The sequence below is a fragment of the Erithacus rubecula genome (assembly GCF_903797595.1).
Source record: "Erithacus rubecula genome assembly, chromosome: 3".
Taxonomy (NCBI): domain Eukaryota; kingdom Metazoa; phylum Chordata; class Aves; order Passeriformes; family Muscicapidae; genus Erithacus; species Erithacus rubecula.
Window position 1 is genome coordinate 122,476,679 of NC_136689.1, and position 27,484 is coordinate 122,504,162.

Sequence of the window (27,484 nt, forward strand, 5' to 3'; positions counted from 1 at the left end):
CACTTTTCTTATCCTGGTGCAGCCCAGGATATACTGGCTGTCTGAGTTCTGAGCACACCTTGCCATCCCATAGCTAAGTTTTCATTCACCAAAGTATCTCCCAGTCCTCGGCAGGCCTGCTCTCAATCTGTTCATGGTGCAGGCTGTATGGGTGCTGGTGATTAGTGTGACCCATGTGCAGAACATTGCACTTGGTCTTTTTGAACCCCTTGAGGTTTTTGTAGGCCCACCTCTCAATCCTGTCAAGGACAGGATGACATCCATTCCCTCCAGTTTGTTGACTGCACCACACAGTTTCATGTTGCCCAAGGGATAGAACTCATTACTATTCTCTATTTAAACAGTATCCAAGTACGGGTTAAACAGTGAACAATGAAACTCTATCCTGACTGTCCTCACAGTTCTTGACATGGCTTTGACTAATAAAACTAGCACTTTTCCAAATAACTCCCAAGTACGGAAATACCTAGAAATTAGCAACTGGCAAACTTTTCAGGAAGCATTTTGTATTGTTCTGGTTGGTCTCAGAGCTAGACAGTGGTTTCAGCATGTTTCATTTACTGCTACTTTTCAGATCACGTGCATCTATTTGATGCAAATTCTCAGCTTTTCTCAAGGTGATAAAGGCAGTTGATTTCCCAAAAAATATTCTAGTGAGCAAATTTGAATACATAGACTCAACAAGGCAGGTATTATCAGGACTGGTGTCTAAATGCACTTCCATGAACCTTAAGAAGCAATGAATTAAATTTTCTCAAATGCACATTTTAAAAATCATTCTCCCTTCAGCTCTGACAGCCCTCCAATAGATCTGGTTAGTTTGCACATGAGAGTGCAATGACATCAGTGCCATGACTTCCAGACTCCACTGCAGAATTTAGTGGGTAATTGTTTTGGCAGTAGAATTTACCAAATATTTACTGCATTTTTAGAAGCTGTTGCTCAAATTAGACTGACAAAGTTTATCTGATAGACACATGACACTGAGTCAGAACACCTCTGAGAAAGCAATGTTTAATGTAAATGTTTTTAATTTCCTTTTAACAGACAGATTTTGTTTCTACTAATAAGCAACATACCCTTTTGTTTCATAAGCACATAGCAATTATGTTAACCATGGTTACAAGATTTACCAGTGGAAGTGTAAGCATTGAATAACATATTGTATGATCACAAGAAAAGGAGATTCTTATCCAAGTTTTCATTTTTGACCTACTAATTCACATTGAAGTGACTAAGTTATAAATAACTTTCCATTATTTCTAGTCAGAGTTATTTTTAATTGCATCTATTATTTTATAGAGGCATGTGTAGTAGCATTTTGCTTGATTAATTCCAGACACAAAGTTTTTTTAGGAAAGGGGAGGAAATAGGTAATCATCTCTATAAATTAACTCCATGTCAGGGAAAGATTTTTTTCTTTGTTTCATTAGGATAATCAAAATTATAGAAGGCAAAGACAAGCAGGAGGAGTTTCTACCCTGTTTTTTATCGAGTGTATCTGTTTTTGTCCACTCAAAGTGATCTCTAAAGGCAGAAACTTCATGATGCATAGCAATAGGCCATGTGAGAGTAAAGATTTGGAGCTGACTCACTAGATAACAGCTCTGCATAAAAGGATCTGGGGGTCCTGGTGAACAACAAATTGAACATGAACCCACAGTGTGTTCTTGCAAGCAATGAGAGCTAACTACACATTCTAATTTAGAAAAGAGAAGCAAAAGAAGCCAGTTAAAGCAAAGGAAAAATTAATTCAATTTAATTTTTGTAATAAGAGTGGTCAAAGGGTGGACCAGATTGCCCAATGAAACCATGGAAACTCCATTCTTGATGATACAGATTCACAATTATACTGAAAAAAGTTTGGGGTGCCTTCATCTAATTGGATCTAATAGGATTGGGAATTGGATCTAAACTCCATTTTCATCAGGAGTTTGACCTCATTCTTTCTGGAGGAGCCTTCCAACCAGACCTGTTCTATCAAGACCTTTATTTTCCACAGTGGCACAGACAGAGGCATCAAGTGCACACTCAGCAAGTTTGCAGATGACCCCAAGCTGGGTGGTGACATCTGCAGGCCTAAAGGGAATCCAAAAATATGATCAGAGGTCTGGGGCACCTTTCTATGAGGAAAGGCTGAGAGAGATGAGGGTTTTCACCCTGGGGAAGAGAAGGCTTCAGGGAAACCTTGCTGGTAGACTTTTTGAATTGAAAGGGGGCCTGTAAGAAAGATGTGGGCCAATATTTTAGCAGGGGTTGTTACATGACAAAGTTTAATAGTTTTAAAGTTTGAGAGGGCAGATTTAGATTAGATATAAGGAAGAAATCTTTTACAATGTGAGTGGTAGAGCAATGGCACCTGTTCCATGTGGTGGATGCCCCATGTCTGGAAACATTCAAGGTCAGCTGGGATGGGGCTTTGAGCAGCCTGATCCACTTACAGCTGTCCCTGCTCATTGCAGAGGGGTTGGACTTGGCTGGACTTAAAGGCTGGACCTTTAAAAGTCCCTTCCAATCCAAAGAATTCTATGGTTCCATGAATCTATGAATCTCTGCTTCTGAAATGACTGTGGACTGTTCAAACATATTTTTTTGCTAGATATAATATTTATTTCTATTTTCACAAAACATTCACTGCAGCTTTTTACAAAGGCTGAATGACCCTAGATATTGCCCTGGAGGGATGCTACTGTTCCATTTATTTGTCTCAGACAGAGATAGTACTAATCTTCTTATTGTGGAGGCTAATGCTAATTTAATGGTATAATTAAAAAAAAAAAAAATTCAGGGTAAAAAGTTTCAAGTCAGAATTATGTGAAAAACATTCTAGGTTCAATACAGCATTTCTTCTTTGCTAAGCTATAGTAATAACTGAGCAGCAGCACTTATATGCTAAAATTAGTATATAAATGTAGTTGAGCAAATCCTTTTCCTCATTCCTGCAATTTAGAATGCTGCACACACAAGAAACAATCAAAACCCCATGATAAGTGAATGCCTCATATATATGCTACCTTGAAATTGAAATAAGTTCTTCATATCCTTACAGAAAGGACTTTTAAAGAACTGATATATGGCACACAGAAATATTAAGTCAGGATGCCAGGTAGAATCTTCACATTTTTTAATTTAATTTACTCACTTAGCATCTTCTTTTCCATCTTTCTGTTCATGCTCTTCCTGTTGAGTTGTCTTAGCTGGTTCAGTTGAATTTTCAGGTTTTGAAGGCTCAGGTGCTTTTGCTGATTCTGTATCTAGAAAAAAGGTTTTAATTTTTGAAAATTAATTTTAAAGGGTTATAATAATACTTTTGAAGGAATGACAGTCTGTCTGACATTATTTCTTCAGTAGACAAGCACTAAAAGACACAACTTCTGGGACTTGACCTTTGAACAATATCTTGCATAAATCTATTTCAGTGCCAACTGTACACAGCATATTTATGATAAGTACCCATTTTAGAATATGTGTTTTACTTGTGGTTTTTAACTAGATTCATCAGTAGCCAGATCATCAATGGTCAATTCAGAGGTCTTCTGTATTTATGAGGGATGAGAAGTTCTGCAGCAAGATAGACAACAGATAGATCTGTCCAGAAAACCCTTGTGAAATATAGGAAGAAAAATGAAGAGTAGCTAATTTTCTTGTGAATAGAAATGCTAGTAAAATTAGCTATACTTCAGTGTTTGTACTGCATCAAAAATGTTGGTTCAGCTGTCCTGACAGTACTGTTCTTTGTAGAGTAAATTATGATTGAAATATATGATTATGGATGCATGTCATACTTTGTCTAATATATTTCTTCATTTCTGTTACTAATAATTCTTTCAACGTCATCTAAGTAGGAAGTCTGTAGAGTTTGAAGCAAATGGAATGGTCTCTTGCCATTTAAATGGCCTTAAGTGTTGCTTTCCTATAATTAACCCCATTTTTTTAACTTTAAATTATGCCAAGGGATCAACAATGAACACAATTTTCAAAACATACAGATCCATAAAATAAGGGGGTTGAGTTTTTTTTAAATTATTTGAATTCTCATTGTACTGGAATATAGGTGGATGAAATTTCCAATGCATTAGTAGTGGATGTTGAGGAATGCAGCCCACTGGTGTCTACACATCCTAGATATTTGGCCTTCCCATGAGGATAATGTATTTTAAAATTGTATTTGGATAAGTGTTGCTGGTTCTGTTTTAAGATGGAAGGGGAAAGTGATAGTTGTGGAAGTATTATTTTGTGAGAAAAACACATGGAATCCCTCCAAATACATCTGGTTAAATTTAGAGGCCCACTGAAACCTCATCAGTTGCAATTGACCCCAAGGAGCAAGGAACAATATGCAATTTATAAGACCTATTTGTTTACATCTGTTATCTAAGTTTTTAAAATATGAATAAATGTCAGCATCTGGATAGTAGCAGTTTGAGTACAGAACAGAAAAAGTGCTTTTGCTTTGCTATACTTCAGGAAGGGAAGAAATTCTTTCCTAGGATTCCCAGCCAGTTCCACTGCCTTGCACTAGCAGTCTGACCAGTATCACATCTATGCTTCCCCTCTGGTCTCTACTGGTTGGATATACATAAAAGTTGAACTTGTTATAGCTAGCAGTTGCTGATATAAAAAGCAAAGTGCTTTCTGGGTTCTTCTTGTTTTGTCTGTTCAAAAGCACATTTTAGTTCAACGTAATCATCAACTGACATAATCTTATTTAATTTCAAATCCACAATATAATGTTTTATAGGGTGATTCACAAAACATTGATTCACTTTTATCTTCTTTTTCTTTGGTAGAAGAAGTATTTCCATCAGAACACCCACATGTTTTGCCTATTTTATATTAATTAAATATATATGGTCAAATGCTTCCTACTACTGCTAACTTCTTTTACAAAAATGTAGTAATTTTAAAATGCACTGATGCTTAAAAACTACTATATGATTGCACAATGATAGTGTAATACTAATTATAGTTAATTGAGTTGGTATGTATGTAATACAGTTGTAAATGTTACCACTAATTTCTGATGTTTATTACCAGGATTAATGTAAGCAGTGTTGATTTAAAGAACATTTAGTGTTATTGCTTTTGTTCCTTCAGTAATGAAAAATAATCCTGCAAATCTGATTGGCTTGAACTTTCTTGACCTGTTTTCCAATACTTGGCAGAAACACAGAAGAGAATTAGTCATTGCAGACAAAAAGACAAAGATAAAGGAATACTTTATATTTCTTCTGTTGCATATATATTTGATGGTCACTTGAAAACTTTGTGTAGCTTGATGTTTGTGCTCTGTGCTGGTTTCAGCTGGGTTAGGGTTAATTTTCTTCACAGTGGCTGGTGCTATGGCTTTATTTGGATTTGTACCAAACACAGGGTTGATAATATTGAGATGTTTTTGTTATTGCTGAGCAGGGCTGACACAGAGCCAAGGCTTTCCTGCTCTTCATACTGCCACACTGGTTAGGAGGCTGGGGATGCATGGAAAGACATCTGGAACACAGCTGACCCTGACTGACCAAAGGGATACTCCAGGCCATATGACACATGCTGAGTGTATAAAGTAGGAGAAAGAAGCAGGAAGGAAGTTTGGAGCGATGGTATCTGTCTTCCAAAGTTGCACATGATTGGCACTTTGCTTTCCTGGACATGGCTGAACACCTACCTGTGAATGGGAAGTGAATTAATTCCTTGTTTTGCTTTGCTTATATGCATGGCTTTTGCCTTCCCTAATAAACTGATGAAATATCTCAATCCACAAGTGTTCTAGCTTTTATTCTTCCAATTCTCTTCCCTATTCTGCTGGTCAGGGAGTCACTGGGAGGCTGTGTGGGGTTGGTTGCTGGCTGGTGTTAAACTACAACATGCTTATGTGATAAAATTAATTTAGTTAATATACAAACAATGTTGCCAATTTTAATGGTGCATGGAAACACTTGAGGGTAGACAGCATTGTTAGAAACAGGAAAAGTTGTATAAAGACATGGGTAGAGTCCACTAGTAGGAGGTAAAGTGACTAATGTTGAGTAATCTGCTCTTTTTAGCAGTGACATATAGGCCTTAGAAACATAATTTTAAGCACTTAAAATCAGTGATTTTTTGGGGACATTTCCTCTTTTTGCAAACTATTAAACATTTCAAAATATGTTAAAAGTCTCAAACTGGATTCTAAGTGGATTTGCCTGTGAAGTAACATAGAGAGCAGGTTCTCTTGAATAACTGGAGTAAAGACTGACTTTGCATTTGGAGCAATGGAATGGGAATAAGAGAACCAGTATACAAACTCCATGTGATACTTCTGACATAATCAGTCATTTGCCTGATTGTCCTGGCCCCACAGAGATGTTATTGAGCTATCCAAAATATCTAAAAATGGCTATAGGGTCACAAAGATCTCAAGAAAAACAATGGAAACCTATGGATGAAGGAGAGAAAAGACTTCAGCACTGACATTGCAAAAGTTGCACCTTTGTGACTCTACAAGCAACATTTCTTGAACAAATGGAGTGTGTAGGGAAAAAAGTTCAGAAATAGCAGGGGTGAAATAAAATAATCAGCAAGTAGGTCCATTGTAACTTGACCCTCAACTTCAGTGGCTAATGAAAGTATCATTTATTTTCCATAAAGAAAGAAAGATTATGTATGAAGAAGTTGAGTTTGTTTTCCTAGCATTTAGACCTGCCACTTATGTGAAGAAAGAAGATCTGAGAGGAGTTAAAAGATTTCACGTCAGCAGGAGTGGATGCAAGCTGATTAAACATATTCAAGTCCTTGGTAATCTTTAAAAAAATATTTTATGGGAATAACAGCTGCCTGTTTTATGAGTGCCAGTGATGAGTATAAGGGATAAGACAACAAGGAATAAGATTATTTCAAAGTCTCTTTGGATTGGCAGGTTTAGTCCATTGGGCTGCAGCTTATAAAATCACATACTTCATTTTTATTTTTTGAACTAAAACCCACTTATTTAACTCTGGATTTCCTGTTGTGAAGGAAAACAGGTTTTGTAAAGCTGCTTAAGAGCAACTTAAGAGTCAAATTCATAACAGGCCAAACTGAGGTTTTAGCTGCAAAAATTCACATTTAATCCAAATCACCCTTCTTAGAGTTTTACTCAGTTGTAGTCTGTACAGAGTTAGTTGGTACCTAATTAACCAGAGTTAGCCAAGGTTTTACAGCATAGGATTTTGGTACCCTCAATAAATGCATCTGCTTTATTTCTATCTCCAGGAAGAGACAGTGACCATAATCTGTATTACAGCTAATGATCAAGACTCTTGGCTTTGGGTCTTATTTATTTGCAATAGGGTCAAATACCTGTTGGGAGGATTTTTTTCCCACTTTTTAAAAGATTCAACAATTGTAATATAAATACATACTGAAATAAAAGTCCTTTATTCTTCCTGCATGGTTACTGTTTTGATTAACTTCTCATTCTATGATCCATGTTTAGGTCAGTTACATGTTCCATGTTGCATCTTAACTTCCTGGATTCCACAGGGATTTGCATTCTTTTCTGCACGATGGCCTGGAGCCTGGAAAGGCCATGGAACTTCCTCCCACTCCTCACTAGTCCAGGTGTTACTAGCTAGTTAGGCAACTCTACAAGAGGGTGAGAGATATGGGTTTGAAATCTCTTCTTATGGAAGGGCAAGGTGTAACAGGTAGGCAAATATAAGAGAGAGGGCAGCTATCAGCAGCTTCTGCTTTTACTTTTTTTCTTGGAGGAAAAGGACTGTTCCTCAGGTGCCTGAACAGAGGAGATGGTTTAGAGTGGATTGAAGTTCCTTTTGAGCAGCCCTTCCTCTGTGGTGCTGCACTGCTTACTTGAGATGCTTTCCAAAGCATCTAGGCTCTGAACATACTAAATATCACTGAACAGTAACATGGCAATCTCCCAGAAAGGATGTTCTGTCTACTTTATGATCTAGACAGGCATGTGTAGAAATACCTATGGTAGTTTTACTTTAGCTTTCTCACTCAAGTCCTACCAAGAACAAAGCAATGTCAATATGCACTTAAGTAAAAGATTAATAAATGTGTCTGTGATTCTGGAAAACATCTTCAAGACGCTTTTTGGTTTAGTAGAAGATCAAAACCCAGATTATTGGAAACAGACTAGTTTTTAGTAAGGGAAAAATATAAAGGTAAGGACAGACTTCAGAGAAATACTAAAATGTAGTTGGAAAATATCAAACTGGAATTATCATCAGGAGGATGAAAGAAATTATAAAGCAGAGAACGATAATGGAGTCAGCAGCTAGCAGGTGGAGGCTGGATGTGTCCTTCTAAAGAGCATAACCACCAAAAGAACTATTGAATAGCAGTGGGTAAAACAAGGGAAGCATTTATATAGCCATATATATATGAGAGGTGATAAATATGCAAAGAAATTATAGCAATTGAATTCAATATCACAGAGAATCTGTAATTAGGTGAATCACACTTTGCTAAGTACACACAAAAAGAGCAGGGAATAAATTTTAAAAAATCAATTATGGAACATACTGACTAAGCACAGAGAATTAATTACAGAGTGAACTAATGATGTAGAGAATTAATCACAAAACAAGCTAGTGAGAGAGAGGGCAACCGAGAAGGTGGAGATAGGGCAACAAAGAAGCCAAAAGTACTGGGTGGTCCTGACTGACCTAAGTGGCCAAGTTTTAATCAAACAGGCTCCAATGATACCTCCTGCTGGATTCTCATGTGTGCTAAAAACATTGTGCTGCTTTGTGAAGCATATGGAGAAAGGGAGGAGGTAATGGCTGGGTTTGGTCATATGAATCAGTCTGTTGATTTGTATTTAGCATTATGGAACTGCAAGCTGATACTATGATTAGGGGTTTTACTGCTCTATTTTATTTTGATTATATCAGAGAAAGTAACAAGGGGCCTTGGAAAGACTTTTCTCTAACACACTTGAAGTTCTCCTTTTAGATGATCTGCCTTAATTAATGTTGTTTGAGCCCTGGCTATGCTATTAATAATTCTCTCAAAATTTGTACATGCAGAATAAAATGCTTTCTCCAATCCCTTGTCCACTGCTTACCCACACAAATTGTCATTTTCTTCTTCCAGCAGATAACCACAGGATTTTAGGTATGACACAAAATTTTGCAGAAGTTTTATCTAGACCCTCCTGTGAGCTACTTTAGACCAGCTTCCACTTCTGTGCAGAGATAAAGAAGTTCCATATGTAGCTCAGATGATAAGGAGTTGCATTCAGGGTGGTGAAATTCATAAGCTTCTCCTGAGTGTGGTCCCCGTGTAAATTTTTTTACTTGTACAGCCATGGTCTATCTAACTCATTAACATCCTCAGTGTCTTGGAGCTGTTTGAATTCAAGACTTAAAATACTTTTCAGAAAATGATAGATTCAAAAGTACTCCCAAAAACCATGAAACCTAACTGTGTTATTATAATTTCCTGGAGTAGCTAATGGTGTAGTTGCTACTATACCAACACTTATATTTTAGAAGGGAAGAAAGTAGTTTATTATCCTAAAATATATCTTAATGAGTTATATTTATCTGTAAAATTAGATTAAGTTTTTAATGGAAACAAAAAGAATTTCTGCACTGATACTCCATTCTGTCATGGGACAGTATCTGTGACTTATTTTTGCTAAAAAGCCAAATATCAAATTTGGGGTTTTTTCCATTGTTGCTACAGTGAATTCATGTCATACTTTGTTTTCCCTTGATTTCTGCTCCAGCCATTATACAACAAGAAAATTGCATTAAATGGACTTTGTTTAAAGTTTATTATATGAAGAAAGAAATTGTGACACTTGCTATGATTACACAGACACAAGTAAGGATTATGGAAGTTTCCTTATAACCTTTTTCTAGTTGCTCCACTATTCTTAGTTATTTTTTTTATCACAAAATCTGGAGATTCCCCAGTCTTTGCTTTGCTGCTTCAGTAAAATGAACATAAACTGCTCTCTAAAGGAAAAGCATGAGGTGACAGGGAAATTTGACTCTGTTTTTTCTCCAGAACTGAAGGATGGAGAAGGAAAAGGCTGCACCACTCATGCTGGGAGGGAGGGAGGAGGGGATATGGGCCAGCAGTAGTTATTGCTTCACCCATCCTGAGCCTTTATTTTGGTAGTGGGTGTAAGCAGTTATTTAGGCTCTGGCATACACAAAACAGGCTTGGCTTCTGGGGGTGGGAGAATAGGGGGCCAGCATAGCCATGACCAGCTGTCTCTGTATTCAGAAAACAGCTGCTTAGGGAAAAAATTACCTTCTTTTCCTGCCCTGAGTTCTGTGGTTATTTGTACTAGTCCTGAATAACTCCTGAGTGTGCACCAGTCCTGAATGTAGATGGCAAATATTTTTAACAGAATTGCTTTTTAAATATTTTTTTAATATTTTCTTGTTTGGGATTTATTATTTTCTTGTTATTTTCTTTTTCTTCCTTTTTTTTTTTTCTTTTTCTTTTTTTTTTTTTTTTTCTTTTCTGGTACATATCAGAAGTATTGCTAACAGAAACATTAAAAATATGTTTGGGGTTTTTTTTTGTTTGTTTGTGTTTTTTATTTGTTTTTTCAGTTTTTGGGGTTTTTTCTTTTTTTTTTTTTTTTTTTTTTTTTTTCCAAGCTTCTAAATGCCTTTACTTTAAGATTTCCAAGAAGTCAAATTGCAGTAAGAAGAAAAAGAACTTCCTAAACTAGTTTATCAGAGGAGCAAGCTCACGAAGACACTATGCTTGAAAGATTGTTGCCTTTTGTTATTGATGTATACTGTTCCTATATTTGTAACAAATCATTGGCCTGGGGTCGATGGCAATTCAGACATCTGAATTTCTTCCACAAATAAAAAATAAGAGCTCCTGCCAGAGAGCTAGGAAGAACAACAGTTTTATTTGCAATTCTATAGAGTATACATATTGTGTCTAGATAATCTTTCAAAACTCATAAATCGCTTATTACTGACCTTGTGGCTTTGGTACAGGCTCTACTTTATTATTGGCCTCTGCTTTCTGTGGTTCATTTGTTGTTTTATTTTCATCCTTTAAAAAAAAAATACACAAGATTAGAAACTGTAGATTGTCATTGTTGAGAATTATAAGGGTGGTTGGATGTCTGCAACATTTCTGTAGGAATTTGGGAAAGCTGCCACACAGTGACCATTGTTCCGGGGTGTTCTGTGTATTTCCAGATGGATTTGCCAAAGGAGTTGTGATGAATATTGAAATCAAAAACTGATATCTTCACATGCTTGCTGCAAACCCAGTTGCTTAGCTTAGAGGTCTGCTGCTGCCTGTTTGCAGAGCTGGCTTGTTCAGTGCTGCCTCTCACAAACCAGTGTGCATCTCTGAGTTAGTCATGATTCTGATTCTGCCTAAACCTCCTGTTGGGCTAACACACCTGTGTATTTTGACCTGCCTTGCTACTATGGCACACCTCAATCTCTACAAAATACTGAGACAGTATCAGCTTTCACTGAAAATAATTTACTTCCCCCTACACTTGCTGGATTAGATCACTAACAAAACCCTTGTGTACCTGTACCTGGTTCATCTCAGCTTTATCAGAGTGGCCTTTGGAAGATGGAGTGAGATGTACATGGGGAGTTCACAGCACTACACAACAGCATTGTATTAATCCAGCCCATGAGCATTTGTATCTCATATAGAATGAGTTTTCCTGGTGTGCAGCATGCTTATTAATAGAGAAGGGTGTTGGGTTGTATCAGCATATGGAAAAATTATTTGACATTAGGAGCTTTCAGGTCTTCATGCACTTTTTTTTCTTTCCTATATCAGTGACCTTTTATTGTTTGTGTTTCTGAGAATAAATTAGGTTTGTTTTTTTCTATGAAAAATTTTGTGTTTTCCTGTCTGTTTTATTCAGAGAACCAGGCATTGAAGTTCTAATATATAAATACATAGAAAACTGAATTATAATTTTTATGTATACATTTATATATATGTATATTAAAATTGCAATCAAAGTCTGTACATGCTCAAGGTTCTTGCATGATGTTTTGTTGTAAAAGTTGTTTTCTTTGTTTCAGGCTCCCTCCTAAAAGCATAAGTACATAAATTAGTGCATTAATTAGTACAGCTATCAGTTACCAGATATTATGTACTTTCTTCTCTTTCTTCTTTACTCTTTAGATGATATCTCCTTGCAGACAGCAAATGTCTTAATCCCTAATCCATTCATGTGCCTCCATGTTAGCAGTGATTTGAAGAGTGTGAACTGATGGACATACATCTGAATGTTACCCTGATGAACAAAATTGTCCTCACCAAAAGAGAAATCCTTGTCTCCAGTGAAATCTAAATAATTCTGTTGTGCTAGAGCACTTTGCCAAGTGAGATATCAGCCTGCACAGAACTAACCTGTCAATATTCAGGAGTTTCCGTCTTTTAAAACAGTATTTTATTGACAAGTATACTGAACTATAAAGGAAACATGAACAATGCCTGTAGATCTGAAGTATGTAAAGGTTGTAGAATATACATATTTTTGCCATTTTTTTGTGGTTGACAGCATGGATATGCCCCCTTACTTAAAATTGACTTTATAATGGAGGAGTTTTGATTGTTTCAATAAGTATGAATGATTAATAACTCAGGCTGATGCTAAAGAACCTTTCTCACTTCCGTAATTATTTGGTAAAACCATAAATTTTTGCCATTTTGTCTTGGAATGTTTTGATTATGTCAAGCTGGAAAAAACAAAAACATTTTTTTGAAAATTATTGAGAAAAGATAAAAAATCAAAGACAATGAGATAAAGCGTACTTATTCTTTTGCTTTAGTTTAAAATATTTCATTAATTAAAGAGAAAAGAATGAATTAATTTTTACAGTGAAGAAATACTATATAAAAATATAGAGTGTAGACAAATATGACTTACTTTATTTTTCCAAGAGGATTTACATTATCAAAACCAAGCTGAAAAAAAGACTTTCTAAAAAGCTACTAAATTACTTTGTCTTTCCTGTGGTTATGAGGAAGCAGGTTGATATATACCTGCATGACATTCTAATATTCAGAAAGGACACACTGACATTTCCTGCCAGAAGGAAACAAGATGCATAAAAATATATCATCATATGAAAAGCAGCACTGCCTGTATCTCTAATTCTCCATTTGCAATGTTGATCACGACCTCACATAAGCCTCTACTATTTCAGGTCAGCCCTATTGAGAAAGCAGCTTTCAAAAGGAGAAAATTGTATTTTCTTCTTAAAGAGGAGGTGGTGGGGTGGAGGAGAATAAAGATATTTATTTCATTTTTCTAAATAAAGATTGATATCTTATTCAGTAAATATATTTGAAATTCTTTGAAAACTTTGACATTTACTTGCATAAATACCTTCTAAACAAAAAGATAGAATTGACAAGTCTATAATAGACAAGAAAAATCATACCTGGCCTGTTAATTCCTTTGGTGGTGGAGGGGCACCTTCATTCTTGTGATCTACTATCTCAGGTGCTAATTTTGGTCTAGAAAATACTGATTTTAGTTTTCTAAACATCTTGCCTCTTCAGCTCCCCTGAAGCCTCTATGACTCTTTCAGTGTGAACAGGTTTATAGCACGTGTTTTCTTGCCATCAGTAATCAAGCCAATTAGACAGTTAATCAGGTTTAGGTCTGATTAGTGCCTTAAAGAAATTTCTTGCACAATCTATTTCAGTGACATTTTTTTTTTACATCATTAGCACCTTTTCTTTATATCTTGTAGAGTAAGTTATTTTTAATCTTGAAAGTTACACCATATACAGTTCTACTTTTCATGTAAAAAGTCAGAGAAAAGTGATTTTTTTCCTTTTAGAATAAACCACTGTCTAATCTTTTATGCATTGGATATTAAGCATTTAATTTATGTCTAGAGATAAGGTTTTAAGTTGTTAACATATCTGTAGTATAACCAGGAAATGAAAATATTTAATTAATCAATAACCAAGAATACAATAGCTGATGCCTCAAAAGATGTAATTTCTTTGCAGTCCTGTTCTCATTTTTGAGTGAATGACAGGAAAAGATCTTCTCTTGGGGTTTGTTTTAGCAACTTTATACCTTGCCTCGTTCTTCTTATTTTAAAACATGAAAAAAAAATTGTCTTTCATTTTTTAATGTGTTTATAGACAATGCAACTTTTTCCTGTTTTAGCTAGAATTTTGATGAGAATAAGTGTTAGGTGAATGAATACCCCATAAATTTAGTAAAATATAATTTATAACTGGAACATGATATTAAGATTCTATAGGGTTTGGGTCATCCTGTATAAATCAGGTATGATTTAGTTTATAGGTAAATATACTTCAAGTATGTCTAATGCCATGTAGATTAAGCACTTGTTTGCAAGGATCTTTACAAATTAATTGTCTCTTTTTATCCCTAGTTTCACTTTATGTATTACTAGTCTATGCCTTCACTTTGAGCTTTGAATTTGAGCTAACAGCTTACAATTGATTTATGCCCATCATCAAGGTATCCAGAAATACAGAAACCTTCTCCTCTGAGCTATTCCTTAAATGGCATATTAGCAATTGCATCAAAGTACTGAAAATGTCCTTCCTTGGGGTTTATCACTGGGCAAGGATGGTTTTTAATCCTTACTCTACCATAGTAGTAACTGTAAGAATGAACCAACAATATTCATTAGTTTGCAAGATTTTTCCCTCCAATGACACTCATGAACAAAACCTTATAATAGTTTGCCAGACTTCAGTTTTGTAACTGGAAACTTCCCCTGAGGCATGATTATTTCATAGCTGCTAGATACAGCAAGAGCTTAGAACCTCCACTTTTTATTAGCCTCTATGACCTGACTTATTTTAAATGCAATGCAATTCTTGCTAATCTTTCACACTGGTTTTAAAATTAGTTTGAATGAGTAAACTATAAATTAATATCTAAAGTATTTTTTCACTTATTTATGCAGGTATGGACAATAGGTAGCTTTTTTTTCTTCTGCATGTGAATTTTTACATCTCCTTGTAACAGAAGAACCTTAGAAAACAAGTTTTTTTTCCATTTCCTATGTGAAATTTCAGTGGATTAAACTGACCAGTTCAGGAAACTTTAATCAACAGCCACATAAAAACCATGTTTTAATACAGAGCCTTTTTAAGGGCAACTGTTTTTTGATTTAAAAAAAAAATCTTAATTGTTAAAATCTTTTAGAACAGGTAGTTTTGTTCCTTGTTTATTAAAAATGGTAAAATTCTTCATAAAAAATACCATAATGCAATGAAAATACATAGTGTTTATCTCTCTTAACAGAATATATAACTCTCTTAAGAATTTCTGCAAAATTATGCCCAGACATTGTCAAAAATGTGAAGCAATGTGTTTAAATGCTTTTTGTACATATAATGTTTATGCTAGTATATAATTTATAATGAAGAGCACACAAAAGGCATGTAGCAGACATTGAAAGGAAAGTGCCATTGGGAATATGTCCACACTATGGACATCCACAGTTAATGAATGCTATATTTGCTTAGCCTGTGACTAGTTAAATGAATGTCCAAAATCCCTTCATATGATCTGATTTTGTAAATATGAGCAGATGACAACAAAACTTGTATTTTTATACCAACAGAGGTACAAATTCATGTCTGACCCTGGTAAAATGAGTAATCTGCTTCAATGTATCCTTTTTCTTCTATGTGCAATTGCTCTTTAGGTATTTTTACCACACTTTGAACATGCTAAAAGCTTTTCAGGGAATTGAATACCATGATGCACTGTTAAGTAAGAAGATTAAGAGTGCAGCAGAAAAGATGATAGGCTGTGTGCACTTAGCTTCTTACCTACATTGGCTTTGGCCAGGGCTTACTAGGTGCTTATTTATGGTAAGCCCCAGAGGGTACAGAGAATTTCAAGCCTGCCTCATATATTCTCTAGCTACAGGAGGAATATATCCTACAACTATTATTGATTTACCTCCTTTCCCTTTTTTTTCTTCTTCAAGGAAATATCTATTCTCCAGTAATAAATGTGACATATGAAATGGCTTTTCAAACTTTTGATAAGATTTTTATTCAAATGATTGTATTTTTAATCTTAAAGAGTTTTATTCTCAAATCATAAAAATATATGAAAGGAAGCATGACTTCTTTTTCTGAGGAATTAGGAGAGTTGTTAATAGGAAGAGACTATTCTTTCAAGTCTTTCAAGACTGTTCTTTGAGGTAGTTTGGTTTGTGTCGGTCTTTTTTTTTTTTTTCATGCCTGGAACTTGGAATGAAATGTTTGAAAGTACCATGAGTACAGATTTAACTCCAAATGTAGTTAATAGGCATAGAGTGTATTCCAAGGATTGATTTTCATTCCTCCAAAGGCAGTGTCAGTTTCTCCATTTGTTTGAATGTACAGATCAATAGATAACACTTGGAATTTTTATTTTGTATTAAGTCATATGTAACATTTTAAAAGATCAATGCCTGGGTTTCACTTCTGTTCAGATATTCCCATGATGCAAAATGTAGTGTGCAGATGTTTTTCACAGGTATTTTTCTTCTGTTTGTCTTTGTGATTCAAGGATCTTGACAGCTAAAAGTAGCACATCTTTCTTTAGAGCTCTGTAATAGTAGTCAGACAAAAGCTGAAACTAGCACTTTTCATAATTTTTGCTTCTTCACAGTGCAAAATTTGACAGTTTTCACTATTTTTGTGGATTAATGCAAATTAACAGTAATTTATCTGTCTTCCTTAATGCTGAGGTTTTTGTTAAAACACTTTGTCTATTTTTTCTTCAGATTAAAATTGTTTTTGGAGCTCAGATTGTTCATACCTAGTTATTGTCTTTTTTAAACAGACGTGATACTATCTTCTAACTAACTCTGCCTCAATAAAGAAAATTAATTCATGTTTTCAAAGAAAATATATCTCCTTAGGCATATTATCACAGTCATGGCTAGATGCATTACAACTTTAGCATTTAGTGAGATAACTCAAGAAATGAAAAAGGTTAATTTGGGATGATTCCTTCACCATTTTACTATATCTAATTTTTGTGCTGATTCATAAGGCTTTTCATATGTTGCAGTTTATATGCTGGCACAAATCCTCTGCATCCTAGGTTTGAAGTGGTAATAGGTCCTATGGTCTGGAGGAATCAGAAAATACACAATAATCTTGATTGTTTTGGCCTTCAAGGAATGCAGACTTTTCTTTCAAATTCAGTTTTATCTGTAAAATCTGATCATAGAATATATTCAGGTTACAACAAAAAAGAGATAGGAACACTTCTTTGGCAATATGCTGGAAAAACACAGAATGTTACTTCCTATTCCTTTTCACATTCCTCCATATAAAATTGCTTAGTTAAGTTGAGAACCATATCCTAGAGACTCATTTTCTAGAGCCTGCACCAAATCCTGGCTAGCTTTGAATATGATCATAGAATCATGCTATAATGTGATGTGGGGGTTGTAGGAAGTGACAAAATTGACTGTCTGCCTGCCAAAATTATAATAGCTAATGCCATTTCTTGCTAGTGACCTCTTTTGATAAAAGTGGCATGTGAATCAAAGGAGTGGGATTTAAGACAGAAGAAAAATGAAAACCTCCTTGTGTTTAGTTGACATTCTGCAGGCATAATAAATACTGAGGAAAGGTTCTTGTCTTCTAGTAGAAGGTACACTTCCCTTAGCATGTCTGGCTTTTAAAATTTTTTTTTTTGCTCCCTGTCTTTTTGGAATCTCTTTTTCCCCTCAGAGAGAGGAAAAAAAAAAAAAAAAAAAAAAAAAAAAAAGGCACCACAAATAGATATTTATTTCTATATTTCTTACATGTCCTTCTGGGCAGAATTTCTTTAGTAACATCATTGTCACTGCCTAAAATGTGACTTATCACATGAGAAAGCTTTATCTGCTAAGGTAGTGCTCAAAAGAGTATTTTTCACTTAAATGATTTTCCAAAATCAGTCTCAGGACCTAGAGCCCAAAAATAACAAGCTCTCTAGAAAGGTAGCTACAAATTCTGCTTGGAGGATTCTCAGCCAAGGCTATATCAGAAAGAATTAGGTGTCCTGCAATCCCTCTAGGAAGACCACATAATCTCAAACCAGCAAGTTAGGGTCTCTTCAAGTACCTTCATGGGTAAGGAGTAGTTGTTTGGAATGTGTAAGAGGTCACTCTTGTGCCAGAAGCAAACAAAACCTAAAAAACAATGCTCTCATACCACCTTCAGCCATTTAGAAACCTTAACTGCTGAGGTCATAGTCCCCTTTCTGTTCCTATTTTTCATCTCCATGAAGAAGAATAGATTGCTATAAAAGGAAACAAATTCTCTGCCACAACATTTAGATGGGAAATTGCCTGTATGTGGTCTGCTGGATATTTCCCAGAGGAAAACCTCTGTGCATAAGGCACTTCAAGGGAGATTGAAATAGTTCAAAATATGAAGGTCAAGTGCTTGAGTTTCTGAAAACATGCTTGTGGTAGTTTAAAACCCAGTGGGAACATTAGACCTACTAAAGCTGCTCCCTTTCCTCCCTTCCAATAGTGGATGAAGTACTTTGAGAGAGTAGAAAATGGAATCACAATTTGCTAAAAAATTGCAATAACCACAACAATATGAATAAAAGAGTGTGCAGAAGAGAGAGTGTTTTTCCCACAGAAGGATATTTACCACTGAACAAAAAAAAATGCATCCTGAAGACAGTGCCTGGTGTGGTTTTCCCAAAGGCAAAAATGAAGACTGGGCTCTGCTGAAAGCATGCCATGGTGTTATAGGTATAGAATTATACAGTGCCAGAAACTGTACAAGAAACCCTTGTCTCTCTAACAGCGAGGATGTGAGGTGAGCTCAAACATCATTCTGTACTGTTAAATTTTGTTTGAGAATCCATACTGCACTTGTTTACAGTAGGAAGGTTGACAAGGGCTCCTTTGCTGGGTGTCTTCAGTAGGAAGCTCCAGGAGGAGAATAGGGAGGGGAGAAAACCTTTTCTTTTGAAAGGTCTGACTCCTGGACTGAAGCCTGCATTTCAGTGTGGAGCTGCATGGACTGCCTTTGCACCAAATTTAAAATATTTTCCCGAAAACTACTGGACAAATAGTTTTTTTCTGCCTGAAGGGTATTTACATCAGAAGTTAGAAAACTAAGTCATTTTGGTAAAATTATTTTCACTCAAATGCTTGTAGGAGCCATAAGATCTCTGAACTTTGCAAACACACACTAAAATACCAGGATGTCAGAAATTTCAGTAAAATGCCAAGACTCCCAAAAAATGTAGTTCTGCTGCTTTGTTGTCAAGCCTTATAAAATAGCATTAATTTGGAATGCTACTTGTTGTTAAAAAATTTGATGTTATGATGTTGGTTTCAGAAGCACTGCTTTACATATATATTTATACTCAAATAAAAATGCAAGGGTTGTTCTCTAGTAACTATATTTATGTGATTTCACATCCGACTAGTGTGTTATCATTTACTTATTTAACCACTGATCATTGCTTCTCTTATGTATAATACCATGCATAACAAGGATGGTAGAGTGGTAGAAAAAGATTTAATTCCCTTAAATGAAACTCTAAGAAAATATTGTGTGTGTTTGCCTTTCACATGTGTGAGCATATCAGGAAAAGGAAACTTCATTGTACATGAGAAGAAGAGATATTCTTGAACCACAACTGGATGTCAAATTTTGATAAGGTTTAAGTCCAAATCTGTCATTTTGGAATTCAAAACCATCTAATGTGACAGGAAAAGGAGTCCCCATGAAAAATAAAAGAAAAAAAAATTTAAAAAAGGAATTTTTTCTTTTAAAAATCTCAACACAAAAGCAAAAAATCCACAACCAAGTAACCAACCATAAAATACAAATCAAACCAATGAACCAACAAAAGATGTGTGTTTTGCTCAGAATATTTGCAATGTATAATCTCATTCTTGGTGCCAGGTTTCTGTCCAATATCATCTCAACATTCTGCAACTATATTATCCTATAGAAGTAAGGTGAGACTGGGGAGAAAGAGAGAAGGAAATATTTTCTTACAATGAAAAATATCTTAAGGTGATCAGGTTAGAATTTCAATTTCATGTTCAATATTTATGGGCTTTTGATGATTCCCTTTCTAATAAAAATAAGATGTTTAAAAACCAGAAGCAAATGCAATAATTTAAGTGATGGAGTCCCACTCCTTTTTTTTTTTTTCTTAAGTGTACTTTTCTTCTCAATTACTATAGTTATAAGAGCTTGATATACTTTCTTGAAGGGGGACTGTAGAGATGATGACATGGCATAATTTAGATGAAAAAGGACCCAGAGATGCAAGACAGGTACCTGTAGGGAAGAGCAGAAATAAGTGTGGAGCAAAAATATCTGTGTCCACTGAACTCTCTTGCAAGAAAATGATTGCTGTGGGGAGAGGAAGAAGAGAGGGTTATACATTTAGAATCCTTCATGCCAGAAATGTTAACACTTGTGTATGTGAACACTTCTATCCGAGGGAAATGGAAATAGAAATTTGGTTATTGCAAATTGCGTCTCTTCTGGGAAGCTGAAATTCATAGTGCTATCAAAAGAAGAAAAACTCTCAGAAGTGTGTAATGTATTCCTCTAAACACATCATATTTTCTCTGTGCTCTCAGAGCATCCTATTCCCACTGCAGTGGTGCTAAGCCTTATGTTTCTGCTAACATAAATATTTAAAGCATGCCACCAACACAAACTACCTCATCTAGTCAACAACATGGCAACAAACAGCAAACTAAGTACTGCAAAAACAGTGCCTTAGCAGAGAAAAAACCCACCTCCTTAAACATGGAGGTAGTTTGATATAACTGATAAAACATTGAGATGGGACTTACCCCAGTTTCAGCCAGTCTACCAAACATTTACATTTTTCCTTTGAGTACTTTCCTCTCCTTAAAAGTAACTGCTGTCTGAGGAGGCCTTCCCTGTCATGCAGAGATCAAGACCAATGCATTTTTTTTTTTTTAAATTCTAGCTCTTTTTTTTACACCTTTTAGAGTTTTCATGATTGATAAATAAGTTGTTTGGATGGGGAAACCTCTGGTGGAAGGAATAGGAGTTCTTATCAATTCATTATTAATTGTACTTAACACTACAGTTCCCTCTGATTAGATAGTGCATTATGAAAACATTCACATTAGGAAATATTAACTCTTTGTGTAAGTAGCTTAGCTCAGAAAAATAGTGTCTAACATAATTAAAATGTTCCAAGTGCTGTACTGGCTTCTGCTTTCTCTTTTCATCTTCTTTTAAAAGGGAGCAGTGAGAATATTTTAATGCAATTATCTAGTCAATTCCATCATAAGCTTAAATCCAGGACTGTCTTTGGTTCTGACCTCTGAAAGAAAAGGGATTCAAAATCACAATTCCCACTCTTCTGCAATACTAAACTGACCTTTAGTAAAGATGAAAAGAACTATCTCAACATCTGCTCTTGAATCAGTATAGCAGTATCTATTATAACTCAAAGACTAGAAGGAGAGCCAGAGCAAGTGTTAGCCCTGCACTTCCATCATTTGGGAAGCACAGAGCAGATTGGTAACTTTCCTCATAGACATAGGAAATTCTATATAAATACTTTCATTTCCACTTACTGGATAAAATACGTAAAACTTGTAGGAGTGAAAATCAAATAGAAAATTCTCTGAATAAGCCTTGACTCTAGACTAGTCATGACCTGACTGGCCTGCAGTTCAACAGGCTCTGGTGTTAATGATGGACTTGATTTAGAAACTCCTTTGATTCAGTAATAAAAGGCAGAAGAGTAATGGCTCTATAAGCAAGCCAGGCTACACTTCTAGTTTCTCCTGGACCTCTCTTTTGCAAGTCTAACATTCATTATACTTCTGATAAAATGTGTTCAGCTCCAAGGGAAGCAGTAGAGGCTAGTACTGCTAGAGACACTCCCATTGTACAGTGAGAGAGTTTTGAAAAGAAGGGTATTGCATGGCAAAAAAAAGTCCTTTATTGGCTTGGTTGACCTATTCACTTAATGATTGCATTGATGTTTAGTCAATGATATGAAGAATTCATATTCCCATTTTACTGATATTTTTTGGGGCCAATGTGAACGAAAAGGTGTTCTTTATTTGCAAATTTTAAATTGATAGGTTATTACTTGCACATCCTCTCCTAATGAAAAATAATTCATAGAATTGTGACATTTCCATCCTAGAGATAAGAAAATCCTACATCTGTTGGAGTCCTCTAATCACAGCAATATATTAAAACTTGCTTGATTTCTCTTCATTTCAGTTCATTATCTCTTTAACCTCAATATTCTCACCTCTCCACAAAAGCATCTTTCATTAGTTTTAATGTTACCTCTACACAGCTGTCAGATAACTTAAGGAGAAGGGTAGTTTAACTTCCTTTAACTCAATGTGCTGAAGCAAGCTTGCACCCATTAGAAACATGAGTCTCTCTCCTGAGTCCCTACATGCCACTGGAATGGCTCTTGTAGGCATACAACAGTTGTGAAAGACAGTTCCTTGTGATAGTGATTCTTTTACTTGCCATCATCTGTCATGATTTTGATTCTGGTTTCCTGGGATAAGTGCATATAGGTAACTTTTTGAAAAGTAAATTCCTTCACTGAAATTGTAAGTAAAAAAAAAAAAAAAAAAAAAAAAAAGATGCAATTAGTTTTCTGTTTAAAGTTCACCATTCCATAAGTCTTTGAAAAACTGTGTCTTAAGTATTAGACTTAGTCTGCAGTACTGTGTGTGCTGGACAGAAACCTAGATGAAGAGATTCTAAAGGTGATATAAAATATTTGGTGGTAAAATTTAGTAAGATGTTTGCTTTTCTAAGTGGCTAGTACTTCTATTTAAGAAGGAAAAAAATTTCTAAAGAACAACTGAAGAACTTAAGGGAATGATTAAAATAGAGCACTTCTTTTTTCCCCTCCTGCATTTGACTTTGCTAATATATTTGATATCAAATTTAAGCTTGTTCTTGGAAAAATGAAAGTTCTTGCAGTTTGGGAAAATAGATTTATTTAGTATTTAAAAGCTCAATCAGTCCTGTACAAGCTGGAAAAAAGCTATTTTCTTTCTGTTATAGATTTAGCTTGGTTATGGCTCTCACTGCTACAAAAATGCCATTTCTTATTCAGATAAAATATGATTTTTTTTTCTCTCCCCAGCCATTAATCAAAAGCACTAGTAAGTTCATGATTAAGCAGCTTATGAAGAGCAGTACATTTTATCAGGGAGAAAGAAGATTTATATTTCTCTTTAAAATTATAGTTTTTCCAGTTATAGAGCAGCAGACCAGTAATCACTTTTCCTTCAGATGAAATACTGGAAAAGTTCTTAGTTATAACTTTTCTGTTTGTTTATACATCTCTGTTCTTTCTTTAGCCCTTTTGTAAGGGCACCTGACTGATAGAGAGGGACTAGAAACTGAGTGACAGGGTAATCTCATTCTACTTCCTTCCATGTGCATGCATAAGGAGAATATGGACGATGGCATCTACTCATACCTCCAGTTACCCATGTCTTTTGCATTCTCAACCCCTCTGCATTGTGAGAAAAGTGTTTCTTCACTGGATTACCAAAACTTATCCCATTTTCATCCCCAACTTAGTGTCAATGCAGAAAACCCATGAGTCTTGCTATCAGCCACATGGTTATTAATTTTTACTTGCATAGTGATCTGAAATTTCTTTCTCATCTCCATTGTTCAAAATGTCTTCTAAATCTTCTGATTTGCCTCTTCAGCTTGTTTAAAATCACTAAACTTTATATCCTTCCTAGGGTATTTCATGCTGGCTCTTACCAAGCCAGTGCCAGAGAATCCTGAGATCCAGGATCACTTTCTCCTGAGATGGCTAGACCTGCTTCTCCTCTCAGAGCTCCCATGCTGTGGCCTGCTTAAAAATCACACCAGATGTTACAGCAGGTCTCTTTCTCACACTTTTTCTGTTAATCTTCTATAATCTTTTTACTTTTGCTCTGTCAAATCTGTCAGAGAGAAAGCAGCCTGCACAAGCTGATGGTTGTGCTACTTTGGAATATCAATTAGTGCTCTATTAGCAAGAGCAGTAGCAAATTCTAATAGTAAGTGGGGCTTCTTGAACAACTGATACACAAAGCAAATCACAGTCAGAGCTCTTCAGCTAGGTTTTTGGATAAGAAATTCATTTAGACCATACAAGGGATAACCATGGTCTTAGGGACAGATAGGTTTTTTCTGATAATTGAGCAAAATTGGTTTGTAGACCACAAGTTGAAAAGTCCTGCTATTTAACAATACACACATTGAGCAGTTTTCAAGGTAGTGCTACAGCCCCAGCAAAAGACTGAGTGCATCCTTTCCATGTCAGTAATTTAGAGTGCTCTATTCTTTGATGAGAGCTGTGTTAGACCTGTAAAGAGATTTCATTGCTTGCCTCCCTTTTAAGTCAATAAATACTGAATGGCCATTACAGTGTAAAACACACAGAAAAACCTTCCATGATTGTAATCCTGAATGCTTAGGGAGCAGGTCTGGTGAATTTACAACCAAATGCTACAGATTTAGAGCTTCCTGCTGCACCCTCTACTCTCCTGATGAATACTACTTAAAACTCTTCATGTATTAATTTATTCTAGTAGATAATATTATATGAGAAGGCACCTGTTGTGTCATCAAAGTCTTGCTTTCTTATTAAAGCCTATGGGTATGTATTGCAGTCTTCTGGAAATTAAACTTCATCTTAAACATTAGTAAAAATGTAAGTTTACACTCCTGTTTCAAGGTTTTTCTGAGAAGCTGTGTAGACTGTAGTTAAATTACTAATTTGCCTATTATTTTTTGTAAATAACCTATCTCTGCTTTAGTGGTGCCCTCATGTACAAGTCATGGGAAAGCTATCAGATAATTGCACCACTGTCAGGTGGACAAGCATGTACTTTTTTCATATACTCTCAGACGTAAAACCTCCCCAAAATATTTTTTAAGTGTGCAGTATGATCCTGGACTCCTGGAAGAAGCAGCCTGTTTGTTAAGACAATGTAATGTCTTTACAGTTTCTTTTAACATAGACTGAAAATTACATTTTGTGGTTTCTAAGTGAAATAAGTATTTCATACAGAATATGCAAACATTTAAATATAGATGTTTCTTATGCTTTTTTTAAATAGGAGCAAGCAGGTTTTGCTGCACTGCTATGTGACACAAAAACATGAGATAAAGACATCCTACAGGATGAGTGACACAGGGGAGTTTATGCATTCCCCATTAGATTCCACAGCCTAATTGCATGCAAAGCTAAAAATGGCTTTGAGATGCTTACTGCCTACAGAATCTGATAAGAAACTGCTCTTCCTTAATAGAAAAATACAGTAACCTCAGCCACCTACTGTGCTTTACCCTTTGATAAATCAGGCTTCAATTAATCTGTCATTTTCTTGCCAACTCTTTTTGTTTTATTAATTGTTCCTTAATCCTATTGTATATTTTATTTGCTCTATTTATGTTGATTTACTCACTGTCACACACCTGTCCAATGAATTTAAAAGTTAAAAAGTGGAAAATAATTTTATTTGACAATAAACACTGCATTAAAAACGTTATATGGTCATCTGAATGTAACATGTTTATTCTCATATCTTTGCTTTGTCTTAAAGCAGTGAAGAGACTGAGATTCATCCCAACTATCTGAAGGGGGAGCAGTAGGATTCTTGAAGGGAGATTAGGCTCGTTTATGCCTTTTCTCACAACATTATGAAAAGCATCAGGACAAAGAAATTCTTGAGTTGGACAATGGAGATGAGTGTCTGACATGGTCTCTTAGAGGTCTTGTAAAAAAGCCACAAGAATTTAAATATAGAGATTTCTTCTCTAACAGATGGACAAATTTTGTTCAGTGATGCATGTTAACTCTATAATGTCATAGCACAGAAGGCATGATACTGCCATAGCACTCAGGGATGAGAGTGCCCTTCTCTCTTTCCTTCTCACCTTGGAAGATGCCCAGCTTTTCTGTGTTCTGGACTGAGTCACTGTCCAGTCACCAAGTCCTCAATCCCACTGACCGTGTTCCCAACAAAGATGTTGTAGGTCCCAATACCAACCCATGAGGAATGCCACTTTTGGGAGGAATGCCACTTTTGGGAGGAATGGGTTAAAAGTGGAAGAATGGTGAGGAGAATGCTAGATTTGCGTGAGTGGCCTTGCTCTGGGAATGCCAAGGCACAGAGAATAAGGGTGTGGGAAAGCCCATACTTTATGCCTATTGCTGTTTCTCCTTTGTTTTCAGAACCAGCATTTCTCTGTAGAGATAATGTAGGAGTTCTGAGAGACTTGGAGGCATTCTCATGGACATGCATGAGCCCTCTATTCTGGAAGAAAGAAGATCAAAGCTCAGAGATCATAAAAAGCACAAGGGAGGTCACAGCACGCTGGCAAATTACATTTGATGAACTGGTGCAAAGAGCAGCTCTGCCTTCTGCTGGACTGGACTAAGCCTGGTGGGGCCTGCATTCCCTCTTGTGTGTCTCTGCCTAGGTGTTGCTTAAAGATCCTCTCTTCAACAAGGTAAGGAAATAAATGTACTCTTTGCATTTCAGCAGTGGTTTTGGGGTTTTTGTGGCTTCCCGCTTGTCAACTCACACAGCCACTCATCACCGATCTCTGCTTGGACATTGAGCTCTTGACCACAACTCTTTGAAAGTGATCACCCCGTCAGTTCCTTATCCACCAACTGGTCTATCTATCAAATGCAAATTCACATTTTTCCTGATTAGAGAAAAGAAAAATAGACACTTTGAGACAGTGTCAAATTCTTTACACAAGTCCAGGTGGATCACATCCATTGCTTTTCTCTTATCCAAATCCACAACCCCATCATTAAATGCCACTAAATTTTTCAGTAGCAAATTACCCTTAGAGTTACTGCCACCAGTCACCTCTTTATTTTCCATCTCCCTTAGAATAGTTTCAAGGACAGTTTGCTCTATAAACTTTCTGGGAATGGGGTGAGACTGACCTACCTGTAGTTCACTGCATCTTCCTTTCCTTTTGTAGACAGAAGAAAATCCAAATATGACTGCTAACTTCTGATGTTAGGTTGCATCTAAAGATTAATCTAAAGAATTATTATACTATGGATACTAGACGTGGTTACTGGATATATGCAATACGAATGGGGGGAAAATGCTGGATTATGATCTATCAGAAAATTAGTTAAAATTGAATTTTAGTGCTTCAAGGAGGTGGATCTGTTCCATGTTATGACGGCAAGACTGTGGGTCAGGTTTGAGAGCACATTATATGATTTAGTTTGCTGGTCTTACATTGTGGATAAATGGAAGGGTTGAGGCTGTTTCTGGGACATTCTGGAACATTGTCTCTCCTTGCTCCTATCAGGAACAGAGATACATCTTTATTACTTCCTCAGGTGCAGAAGTCAGGGTAGCTTAGTATGGGAAGGGTAACTGGCAGTGCCATGTCATGTTAGATGACTGCTTCTTCAGCTTATGTCTCAATTGGCTATCTGCCTTAGACTCCCAAAATATGATTGTCTGTGACATGAGCTAAAAAC

The 27,484-nt window shown here is 35.8% G+C and overlaps 1 protein-coding gene across 1 annotated transcript in view; it reads right to left on the reverse strand.

The window, feature by feature from the left end:
- The window catches only part of CNGB3 (cyclic nucleotide gated channel subunit beta 3), a gene marked incomplete at its 5' end in the record, with an annotated part of 98,856 nt that overhangs the window by 43,560 nt on the left and 27,812 nt on the right, over nt 1–27,484 (reverse strand). Inside the window, 2 exons of the mRNA XM_079299556.1 lie at nt 3,143–3,254; nt 10,941–11,016. Of these exons, the coding sequence (XP_079155682.1) occupies nt 3,143–3,254; nt 10,941–11,016 (188 nt within the window). The remainder of the gene's footprint in view (nt 1–3,142; nt 3,255–10,940; nt 11,017–27,484) is intronic.